The sequence below is a fragment of the Perca flavescens genome, chromosome 15 (genome assembly GCF_004354835.1).
Source record: "Perca flavescens isolate YP-PL-M2 chromosome 15, PFLA_1.0, whole genome shotgun sequence".
NCBI classification, from domain to species: domain Eukaryota; kingdom Metazoa; phylum Chordata; class Actinopteri; order Perciformes; family Percidae; genus Perca; species Perca flavescens.
Window position 1 is genome coordinate 32,318,972 of NC_041345.1, and position 12,423 is coordinate 32,331,394.

A 12,423-nucleotide genomic window follows, 5' to 3' on the forward strand; every position below is an offset into this window, starting at 1 on the left:
AACGCCTGGGTAGTAGCACAGTATCTCTTGTGAGTCCCCGTGACACGAAAGACAACACAAGGGTTAAGAATGATTTCAGTGCCGTTCGTTGTTCTTTTCTCAAAGAAAAGCTTAACTCGAAGTCTTCCAGAAGACCGCTGTTCCCAGCAGCAGCAACCATAAGCCTGCCCACCGACTCTATACACGATATGATTGGCCTCACCAAAATTTGCAAGCCAACAGAGAGTGCCTAGACTGACCCTGCCTGCAAAATAAATTTGCTGCCACTAGGGTGCATCCAGATTTCTAGGCTACATTGAACCACCAACTAAAAACATTTAGCCAAAAGCAAACTCATGTTCCCTCTACACCAGGGGTGTCAAACTCAAGTTACAGAGAGTGCCAAAATTAAGAACTGATACTGAGGGCCAAACAGTCTCATAGTGCTGTCTTATTATTATTATGGGCACGCCAGCTCCACTATCGAGGCAAACTGGATATAATTGTACCACGGGCCGGATGTAGCCCACAGAGTTTGAGTTTGACATGCCTGCTCTACACCATATGTGATCATTTTAAATATATTTGTTTTAACTTAAGAGACTCATAGTGAATTTGGGTTTTACAGTTTTTTACAATTGCTTACACACTAAAATTAAAACTTTCCCACAATTAGCAAAACCATACACTCAAGGAGCAAAACACTGGCCTAGATTTGCACAACTGGAAGCACATTGTCAGCTTCACACTTTTTGCAAAACATTACACACAGTGATTTGCAAAACACTAAACACACTTGTATGCATTTGACACAGAAATTTATCATGATGTCATTTCCTTGCAATTTCAAAGCAAAGGGTTTCAAATGAACACACCCATGAACCAACTGGTTAAACATCAGGTATGCAAACATATGATTGCTTAATTGTTGACACACCAATCAGGTTTAAGCACTATATAAAATGCAGCAGGTAAGTTCACCTGCCTTCAACCAAAATGGAAGAAGACAGAGTAAGAGAGAATCAGAGGAGGAGAAGGAGGTAGAGGAAGAGGCCCAGCCAGAGGTAGAGGTCGAGGTGGAGGAAGAGGGAGAGGGAGAGGGAGAGTAAGACCTGAAGCCGGAGAATATGGTCAAAGAAGAAGAGGACCAAATTTATCAAATGAAAGTCACACTAGTGGACCATGTTGTGAACCACTGATTGACACTGAGGGTGTAATAGATATACAGTGACATCTGTCATGAGGACATTTCGACAAGGAAACAGGTAAAAGAAAATCTGTCTACAGTTACAGTAATCAGCTGCTTATTGTATGCACCATATCAGCACTTTTGATACCCCTCCCTGTGACATTTGAGGATTGAGGGTTGAGAACGACAAGGAGGAAGGGGCCCCCCACGCGAGGGTTTACAATCTCCGGCCCCAGGCTCAGGTACCTCTCATTGAGGCCATGGAGGACCCCTGTGACCAAGACAACGCTGCAGCTGTGCAAGGATGGATTCGACATTCAAGACGGTTGTCTTGCCAATGAGGCTATTGCCTGTGATGTTGATGAAATTCTCTGGTCAGATTCCGCTAGGCGAAGAGATAATGTCTAGTATTTTCTGTATTGTAAAAACGCTCTCAAAAGTTAGCTAGCGTTGGCTGCAGCATTGCTCCGCTACCACCAGCCTCTGTCACATCCGTGTGGAGCTTGTGAGCGCGCAGCTGAGAGTGTCGCTGTCAAACCTGTCCCTGGGAAAAGTAACGTTGTGCCAAATTGAAAAGGAACTACGTTTCGTTACCAAATTTTTAGTACGCGTTACTTTACTTTTTTCTGAAAAAAAGGAGTTACGTTACTGGTTGTGATTCTCCATGTCGACATGTTGACTGATTTGTGTATCTTTTGGGCTCTGACCCCTGGGGGTTTAAAATTTACTCTAAAAATAATTATGCTTTTTTTTGTATTACGGTCTTTGACCTCTCTATGGAAAAATACATTATTTGCAAATACCATGAGCCACAAATTCTGCACTATTTACAAATATGATTTACTATCCACAAATACAAAATTCTATGATTTGTACAAATAGATGTATTTCTGTAAATGTTTGTAATTTATAAAAAGGATACTTTATATTGTGTGCACATTTATCATGAAATGTTAGTTTTACATCTGCAATTCTGCTTGTGAAGTGTTGAATCGGCTTTTCTGAATTGCCTGATGCACGTCTTCATTCGTCCATTCAATTACGTACATTTTACTTCAAGCGGAACAATACTGCCTCCTTCAAGGTGTCAGTGGTATAAGCTTGAGAAACACTTGAGCTATTTGTGTAAATTGTGGCTCGCTAAACAGTGAAATGATTTTCTCAAAATGATGTCCTTAAAGGGAATGAGTGTGTATCAGGCAATTGACAAATGCAGATTCAATACTAGAAGCTGAAGTGCAGATTTACAACTGACATTTCATGAAAATTGCGGAAATCAAATCAATTAATTAAAAGCATGGTAGTGATATTATATATACCCTAAAACGTGGGGACAAAATCATATGACTATAATAATGTTACAGTATATTTAAATCATACCTGCAAACTCAGAAGGGCTGAAAAAGGTGACACGTAGGCTACATCTCTTCTGTGTTTTTCAGACAACAGCAGCTACAGTCTGGTGTCAGACTCCTCTCCAGTGAAATATAGAGACACTTTTACACCGTTTAGCTCTCAGCATTTTATCATGTTTACTCCATCTTCTAGCTAACGCTAGGCTAACCTGCTTCCAACTGTAGTGTTGACTAGCGTCCCGTGCGGCGATGTTCAGTTCCCTCTAACTTCCGTTTTCGGAGCATCGCGCAGGCACCTAAGGCACCGAAATCCGTGTTGCTATTCGGTCCGGTAGATAACGGTCGTTAAGGCACCGTGGCGTATTAGCACCGGGTCTGTACAGGTGTTATGGATCGTGTACAAACCAATAGGGTGTCGGAATAGCTATGTTTATACTTCTCATCCAACCACAATCAAATTCACTCTCTGGATGGAGCGATTTGGATAGGTTTTTTTTGTGTGTGTGTTTTTTTGAACGATGACTGATGAGCTGGAATGAAAACAAGCCGAAATGAATTATGAGTAACGAGGCTATTTTTAAAATGTAGGGAGTAGAAAGTACAGATAATTGCGTGAAAATGTAAGGAGTAGAAGTAAAAAGTATACTGTAAAATAATTACGAGTAAGGTAAGGTAAGGTAAGTAAGGTAAGTAAGGTAACGAAGTATTTGTACTTCGTTACTTGACACCTCTGCTATATATATATATATATATATATATATAAGCTCTTACATGTACAAAATATTACCACTCTCTAGATAAAATATAAAATTAAAATTAAAAAAAATTAATAAATAAAAGAAAATTAAAAAAAATGGAATGGAATATTGTTTGTCTGTTTCCACACAACTATGCATTAAGATTAATGCAACAGTTACTTATCATTTTGAGCAGTTGTATGGATTGATAGTTAGATGATTGTAATGAAATGAATAGACAATCATCTGAAATTTAATTTGTGAATTGCCTTTTGAAATAGTAGTACTTTCATGTTAAGTTGTGTCATATTGAACAGGTGATCTTTGTTAAATGAACAAATGATCTCAGGTTTATGTGTATTGTATCCAAGCATTTGAACAAGTATTAGAGTTTTGAAAAAATGTGTATTTGATCATTGGTTGAGAGTTTTGTGTCTAGAGTTTTGAAAAATGACGTCTGACGTTCTGAAAGGAGTGCCAAAGTGATTGTAAAAAACTGTAAATGAACAGTTGTACATAAAGTGGTAACATGCTATGAAATGTTATGTAGACTAAAGGGGAGACACCAACCTTTATAATTTGAATTGCTTATTTCCATCTGTTGTCCCTGGGCGTATACAGTGTACTACAATAATATAGAAATGGTAATTCCACATAACACTAATAGGGACACCTAGGACACGCCAATGCATAGGCCTACTTCTTTTTATAATTTAAACTGACTTAAACTTATACACTAATGGTGCTTTTCCATTACATGGTACCTACTCGCCTCGCCTCCACTCTACTCGCCTTTTTTGGTACTAAAATCTGCAATGGAAAAGGGACGCACAGTGCGCCCAGTCGAGGCGAGTCGAGCCGGTACCATGTAATTGAAAAACGCCATAATAGTAGGAATTGCGTTCCACCCTTTTGAATAAGTAAAGGGTGTTTGAGCTAAACCATAAACAATCAAATTAAATCTCAATAAGTTTTATTTTTCAATGTTATTGCAATAGTTGTAACATTGTGAGGATTTCTTGTCCGGAAATTGTTTAAATGCAAAGTGGTTATATTGTTGTGGTTTTTATTTCTAGCTGTTATTTTGGAGCCCTGCAGGTAGACTCTGGGTTGGGGGTGTCACTCAAATCCAGCAAGAACACATCGTCTCAAACTGTCAACAGCGTTTTCTGTGCTTGTGAATTTGCGAGTTCATTCTTCCAAGAACAACCAGCAAGAACGTTCTCCCCAAGAACACAAGTCTGTTCTTTGCATTCTTGAGATTGAGAAACAGCCAAAGGGTTTCTGGGCTGCAGAGCGAGAGACGGCCTGCAGGGGGAGCAAGAGACAAGAGAGAGAGAATCAAATGGAGATGGAGGGATAAATGGAGAAGAGATCTTATAACATGGAAAGGAAAGAGGTGGACAAGGAAGAAAGAGAGAGAAAAGAGGAAGGAGGATATGGGATGGAAAAGAAGAAGAAAGAAAAAAGTACAATTATTTTTTTCATGTGATACAATATATTTACACTCCCACAGCTGCATTAGGGTTTTTACGGTATGTAAGGGACAATGAAGAGCGAGGCAGTTATTATAGCCAATACAACCCCCACAGGGTGATCAGGACCCCGACGCGAAGCGTAGAGATCATAGACCGTATATAAAGATGTAGCGATCATAGACCGTATATAAAGATGTAGCGATCATAGACCGTATATAAAGATGTAGCGATCATAGACCGTATATAAGGATGTAGCGATCATAGACTGTATATAAAGATGTAGAGATAGACGCTCACCAGATCTGCCATCATTGGTTGAATTGGAGGACAGAAGTTGCTCCACGTTTCCCCACTTTTTGCCATAGGTGATAAATTATCCGGACTTTTTAGTGGATTGATAGCTGTCGTCCAGAGTGAACAGAACTGCGTCCAAGGCAACGCTCTGCTATGCATGCTAGGTGTGTTATACTCATAGATATTGTTCTATATCTATGGTTATACTTAACAACAGTCTGTTATCAAAAAATAACAGACCGCATTCTACAGAATTCTTAGAATTCAACCAAGCCATGTAATAATAAACATTAAATCATGAAAGTCTAAATCATTTACACAACCACCCTTTATTGCCATGCTTTTATTTAATTGAAAATGTAAATCATCTTTGACTGTCTTACTGCACAGTTACATTTTCCATCATTTTTGTAGGGTTTTTTAGTTGTTTTTAAAAAATGGGTTGCTTTTTTTGGGATACTTGACGTTCTTTTCGACACATTGAGACAGTAAAAACCAGCTGTGTGTGTGTTCTGGTAATCATAATGTTGTGGGGACGTCTTAAAGTGTGGGGACAAAAAATGAGGTCCACATAAGGGAAACCCTTTTAAATAAATGCTGAAGTTATTCTGAAGGAGCCTGCATGTGTGTGTGTGTGTGTCTGCGCGTGTGTGTGTGTCTGTCTTACTGCATGTCACATTTTTCGTCATTTTTGTCGCTTCACTTTTAATTTGTCACTTTTTTAAAAACTTTTCTTAAAATGTTATTTTCTGGCGAGAAAAAAAATTATTTAGGGGGGTTTAAAAGTAGAAACAAGTGAAGCATCAGAGTCCAACCTGATTATACTTTTAGTTAACAATGTGTCCCTCACAAACACAACAGGAAGTCTTTCAAAAAAAAGATTACGAAAACAATTTTCATGTATGTGGTAAAAGAACACGTACAAAATAAGAGCTCGCTTTATTTCTTTTTTTAACACAAAAAAAAATTACAAAGACATAGACTGTGAATTTACATTCATATATTGGGGATAAAAAACATGAAAAATAAAACTCCTCAGATCTCTGCAGGGTAAATCCAGACAGCTAGCTAGACTATCCAATCTTAGTTTTCTGTTGCACGACTAAAACTACTTTTGAACGTAAACATGTTCCACCTAAACAAGTTCCTTCCTGAGACTATTTAGCAGAGGCACTGTGGCTCCGTCCGTCACTTAGCTCTGCCCAAGATGATTGTGATTGGTTTAAAGAAATACCAATAAACCTGAGCACATTTTACTCCCATCCCAGAATGCTGTGTGGACTAGACAGACCCTCCTCCTCAGTGCTGTGGAGGAATGTCTGGCTTAATTTTGTAGGCTATCATCCAAATTGTTGTGCATAAGTTTTCCTATGATATTTAACAAACTCCTTCATGAGAATGCGTTTAACTAAACAGCTTCACGAGTGGTCGTGCTTAACCCTCAACGCTCCGGCGCGTCCAATTGATGTATAAATCAAACTCAAACGCAAAAAGTGATATTACAACATTTAATTTGATGGTGAATGTACATGTGTTGGCACGCCATTCAGAGCCATGATAGGTTATTGATGAGTCACTCTCCATAGATACAAGTTTCAAAAAGTTGTTAATTCTAATTTGAACGTGACCAACCTTCTGTATTCTGTTGTATGTGATGTCTCCACAGCCCTGGAGGGGACATGAACACTCTACTAAAGCATGTTTAGGTATGTTAGGTATGTTTAGGTAACCTGTTCAATAAAACAAACAGATGTGAGTTGGCAAAGTAAAGGTCAAAGTTCATTTGAAGGGGTCCAACACTACACATAAAATCACTGAACCCACTCAGCCACCAATCACAGCGCACCACATAGAGCATCGTCGTCAAACCATCACTCCACTGAGAGGAAAATCATTAAACTTACTTCACTCAGTGTTGACTCAGCACATGTGAGCTTTATACAGACTTTAAACTTATAGGCTCTCAGATACCACACCAGATAATTAATTTGTTATAAGTTAGCAGAAGGATACATGTGAGACTACAGACTTTTTCATACAGAACACATTCTGTTTATGGAAATAAGATTAATTGGATTATAGAGAAGAAGAATAAAACATGTTCTAATGAAGAAAATATCTTAATCAGTCCCTCCAGGATTTCGTGGCCTTTTGTTGAAATTGTTGTGGCCCAAAATGCCTGATTTTGCAGGAACTTTTGTAAAAAAGGTCGATGTCTTTTGTATTTTTGTTGCAATGAAGTTGCGAGAGACAGTGAAAGTTGCAAAAGAAAGTTGTGATTTTTTTTTATAGTTCTTAAATTTTATTGGGGGGAGAATAATATTACTCTGGGCTGACATTTCCTATTAACCTTAACAACAAGGCTCAGGATGCTGCAAATGTTGGTATAATATGAAAACAACTGGTGGATTTAAGACAAAAAATAATAATTTATTGAATGAATCAAATGTGAACATATGTGTCAGTGGCTTGTTCATCTTTACATTGTTAGTTATTTTCCTAACCTGGCCTGGGACACATTCACACGGTTTGAAATAGTACTTATTGGACTTTAACTTATCATTGCACTTACAATAATGAGCATAGCTTTCCTCAATTTAGGTCATCGGGTCGTCTCATCTCAGGTTTTTCCAGCATCCCCCGTGTGTGTGTGTTTGTGTGTGTGTGTGCGCGCGCGTCAGTCATGGGGGGAACTGAGCAGCAGCCCCTTCCGCTGCAGAGAGCCGGACAGGATTGAAACAGCAGCAGCTTTCAGCGACTTTAGAGTGAAAAAAACATTAGTGTACACTGATGTTAAAATGTATACAGGTATTTTGTTGTTTTGTTGGTAATTGTGACATATTAACACACGTCTCATCTTCATATCAGAAACAAAGAAATTAATTTGGCAATGTACGTGTGTTACGTCAACACGTTCTCACTCCCGCTTGGTCAGTGGTTCTCAGAGTGCGCCTCAGAGGAACATACTGACACAAAGAGTGGCACTTGGGACTGCGGCGATTGGTTCAAGTCACGGGAAATGCCGGTTATTGGTCAAATTTGTGATTAAGGTAAGGTCATTGGTCAAAATTGTGAGTCGCACAAAGTTCACGGTGATTGGTTTAATTCGTGTTAATTGTTGCGATCGCGACATTGTGAAATCCTGGACTGATAGATTGTGAAGGAAACATCTTTATTCTTCAATTTGATTTGATACTTTTGATTTTCAAACAGAATCAGATATACATTTGTTAAAACATGTTCAACTCATCAAGTCTTTTTTAATCTTTAAACCTTTATGTAAACCAATAAAACATGATTAAAGTGAAAATCAAAGTCAACACAGTTTATACACCCTGAGGAGATCATTTCAACATTACTAAAGAAGAAGAAGAACATTTCTTACATTAAAGTCACAATCAGTGAGACTAATATGAACCAAAGTGAAGCAGGACACAGGACAGGAAGCTGTCTCCTCCTACAGAGGACACAGAGAAACTGAGGAACCAGCTGACCAGACCCTTAACCCAGGATAAAGAGGTTCAGTGAATGTGGTGTTGAAGGTGTGGAGGTGGATCAGTGAGTCAGAGGAGACTGTGTAGAAGGACAGAGTGCCACAGTCCAAATACACTGCTACTCTGTTAGAGACAGGGGAGGAATGAGGACAGTTTTTATCTTATTGCGCCTGACACAGTAACCATCATCATCAGAGCAGATCAGACTCCAGGACTGATCATTCCATCCAAACACACAGTCTTCACTGTATCCTTTTCTCCTGATTCTCTGTAACTCACTGATATATAAACATCTCCTCTCCCCTCGACCTCCCAGTAACAGCGACCAGTCAGACCATTTCTACACATCAGCTGATACCAGGATTCAAATCTGTCTGGATGATCAGGATGTGGGCTGATCCTCTCCCACCCATGTCACCTTCTTGTTGTTATCAGACAGTTTGAGTTTTTCGTTTACTGTGTTTGTGTCCACTTCCAGTTCACAGGAATCTGACGGAGAGAACAAGACACAACATAGCTGCAGTTAATAATTACCTCATTAGTTAAACTTTAGTTAATAATAATTATACCGTTAATGAAATGATATTTAATAATTTAATAATTAATAACTGGTTTATAAAGCATTCAATAACAATGTTTATAGATTATAAAATATTTTCAATTTATAGCTTTAAAAACTCTTCATTAATCAATAACAAGTTATTATAATCAGATACAACTTTATAATAACCATCCAAATAATGTTTATTGACCTCAGCTGGGTCGCCTGAAGGAGGGTGTTTGATGTTTCGAAAGACCCAAAACCCCCAATGAGATCAGGAACATCACTGATGATGTGCACTAGCTTAGCATCAGTAGATGTATCATTACAACTGTCAGTCTGAAGAAATCAGTGACAAGCAGGAACAGGCTGACTGACAATCAAGAAGAAGTTGGTGACTTCTGGAGATACAGATGGCAGCTCGGGAAGATGGTGACTAACGCGGTATGGTCTAGCACCCCTAGCCGCAGCCTCTGTGAAGAGGAACCCAAAGCTAGCTATGGATCAATTCAAAGAACAGTACCCCCAGGGAGCCCAAGAGGGGGGGGGAGAATGAGAACCCCAATCGGACGAACTTAAGGTTATCGACCAACAGCAACAGAAAAATTACTATGAGTGCGGTATGTCTGTGTGGAAAGATTTGCAGAAATGTGAGAGGCCTGAAGATCCATCAGTCACAGATGAAATGTCTGGAGCAACGGCAAGCACCACAATGCACAGCCCCAGTGCCTGATGTGTCAGAGGAGGAGCAGGACCTGGAAGCACCCCATAGAGCCCAGAGCCTCCAAGTTGTGCAAACTGTCCCTCCAGTCATGCAGCCCGAGAAGAGGAAGATCAGGTGGCCTCAAGCGTGTAAAACAGCTGAGTGGCAGATGTTTGATAAGGATGTGGATAAGGTTCTGGAAGCAATGGACAAAGGTAATGCGGAGAGGAGGCTGCAAACTATGACAGCAATCATATGGCGCTTTTCCATTACATGGTACCTGCTTGACTCTCCTCGACTCTACTCGCCTTTTTTGGTTTTCCATTACGAAAAAAAGTCCCTGGTACCTGCTAACAGGTACTTTTTTTAGTACCACCTCAGTCGAGGTTCCAAGCGAGCTGAGGCGAGCCTAAAAGGTGACGTGAAACCCTTCAGGCTACATATTGGTCGGAAAGGATTGTCACTGATCACTGCATTGCTAGCGACAGACAGCATTTTTAAATAGTTTAGTCAGCGTTGTTTTTTTACTGCCGGAGGCTCCACGCAGAGCTTTCTCCGTAGCATACAAGCGGCCTGATGTTTATAATTGTGCGCTGGTGTGTGTGTCGAGTCGCCGTGTGTGTGTGGGGAGCTGGTGAGCGAAGGATCAGAGAGAGTGACGGCGATTAGCTCCGGAGCGAGTAGTGACTCTAGAGTCCTAGGGAGAGAATCAAAGTGTCTCCCCTGTTCTTTCTGACCACGGTGGGAAATCTGGAGCAGGAAAAGTTAACTATCTCATTGATTTCATGTTGTTTACAGAGAAGGAGAACCAGGAAATGAGTCGGGGGAAATGCAACGCTACCAAGCCACGCCCACGGCAGTCGCTATGACGACCAGCCACGCTGAGGCGGTAGTAAAATCTGCAATGGAAAGCGGAAGCACAGTGCATCAAGTCGAGTCGAGGCGAGTCGAGCAAGTACCATGTAATGGAAAAACGCCATTAGTGAGCATGGCGGTTGAAAGGTTTGGTGTAGAGGAGGGGAGAGGAATAAAGAAGCCGTACACCAAAAATCAGAGGGCAGTCAAACCCCATAACATCAGAATAGAGTTGAAAACCCTAAAGAAGCAGTTCAAGGCAGCTGGTGAAGACGAGCGCGGGCCACTGGCAGAGCTGCGCTGCATCTTAAGGAAGAAGCTTCTTACCCTGTGCAGAGCCGAGCTACACTGGAGGTGATGAAGTGAGAGTGCTACGAGGAGAGCAGCCTTCATTAGAAACCTATTCCCGTTCACTAAGCAGCTCCTCGGGCAGAAGAATGGTGGACACCTAGTCTCTTCCAAGGGGGAAAATCGACCAACACCTTTCAGATACCTTTAGCGACCCCTCCAGAGAACAAGAACTGGGGCAGTGTGATGCCTTGATAACACCACCAGAGCCTGTAGAGGCATTTGACCTTAGGGAGCAACTCCCAAAAGAAGTAAAGAAAGTGGTAAGTTAAGGCAAGGTCTAGGTTTGCACCAGGACCAAGCGGAACATCCTACAAGATGTACAAGTACTGCCCCAAGCTGCTACATCGGCTGTGGAGGATCTTAAAAGTCATCTGGAGGAAAGGAAAAACTTTAAAACAGTGGGGGTTTGCAGAGGGAGCGTAGATCGAAAAAGAAGACTCCAAGACAATCAGCCAGTTCTGAATCACCTCACTTCTAAGTGTTGAAGGAAAGATCTTCTTCAGCATAGTTGCAAAGCGGTTGGCAGAGTTCTTCCTCAAAAATGGATACATAGACACCTCTATGCAGAAAGGCATCTTACCAGGTGTCCCAGTCTGCCTAGAGCACACAGATGTGGTTACACAGCTCCTCAGACAAGTAAAGGAGAACAGCTGTGATCTGGTGGTGCTGTGGCTGGCCAATGCCTATGGCTCTGTGCCCCACAAACAGTAACAGGAGGCTCGGGAGAGGCACCATGTTCCTGCCATAGTGAGAGACCTTATCCAGGATTACTACAGTGATTTTAAGCTGAGAGTCTCATCTGGGTCAACAACATCAGAGTGGCACAGGCTTGAGGTGGGAATCATCACAGGCTCCACCATCTCAGTGATCCTGTTTGATCTGGCAATGAACATGTTGGTGAAATCTGCTGAACCGGAGGGCAGAGGGCCCAAAGTCCGTGCCTTTATGGATGACCTCACAGTGACAACGGAGTCAGTGCCTGGAGCCAGATGGATCCTGAAGTGTCTGGAAAGGCTGTTTGAATGAGCCAGGATGTCATTCAAGCCAGCCAAATCCAGATCTTTATTGCTGAAGAAGCGCAGGATGGTGGAGAAGTTTCATTTTACCATCTCAGGAACTCACAGTGAAAAGCCTAGGAAAAATCTTCGACAGCAGCCTCAGGGATGCAGCATCCATCAAAAACACCTGCAAAACTGGGCTCCCTGGAAAATGTAAGGCTTGTACCAACATGGGATTCTGCCAAGGATACTGTGGCCTCTGCTCCTGTATATGTTTCTGATTTCCACCATATCAGAACTGGAAAGGAGAGTCAGCTGCTACCTAAGGAGATGGCCAAGGCTCACGAGGAGCTTAAGCAGCATCGCCCTTTATGGAAACACCTGCAAGCTGCAGCTCCCGCTAAAATCCATCTAAGAGGAGTTGAAGGTCTTGCGCGCAAGAGAGGTGC

The 12,423-nt window shown here is 41.2% G+C and overlaps 1 protein-coding gene across 1 annotated transcript in view; it reads right to left on the bottom strand.

Moving 5' to 3' along the window:
- Positions 1 to 8,373: 8,373 nt before the first annotated feature.
- LOC114569676 (keratin, type I cytoskeletal 13) overlaps positions 8,374 to 12,423 on the bottom strand; it is a 28,687-nt gene continuing 24,637 nt past the window's right edge. The window contains exon 7 of the mRNA XM_028599683.1: positions 8,374 to 9,015. Coding sequence (XP_028455484.1) covers positions 9,006 to 9,015 — 10 coding nt within the window. The 3' untranslated portion in view covers positions 8,374 to 9,005. The remainder of the gene's footprint in view (positions 9,016 to 12,423) is intronic.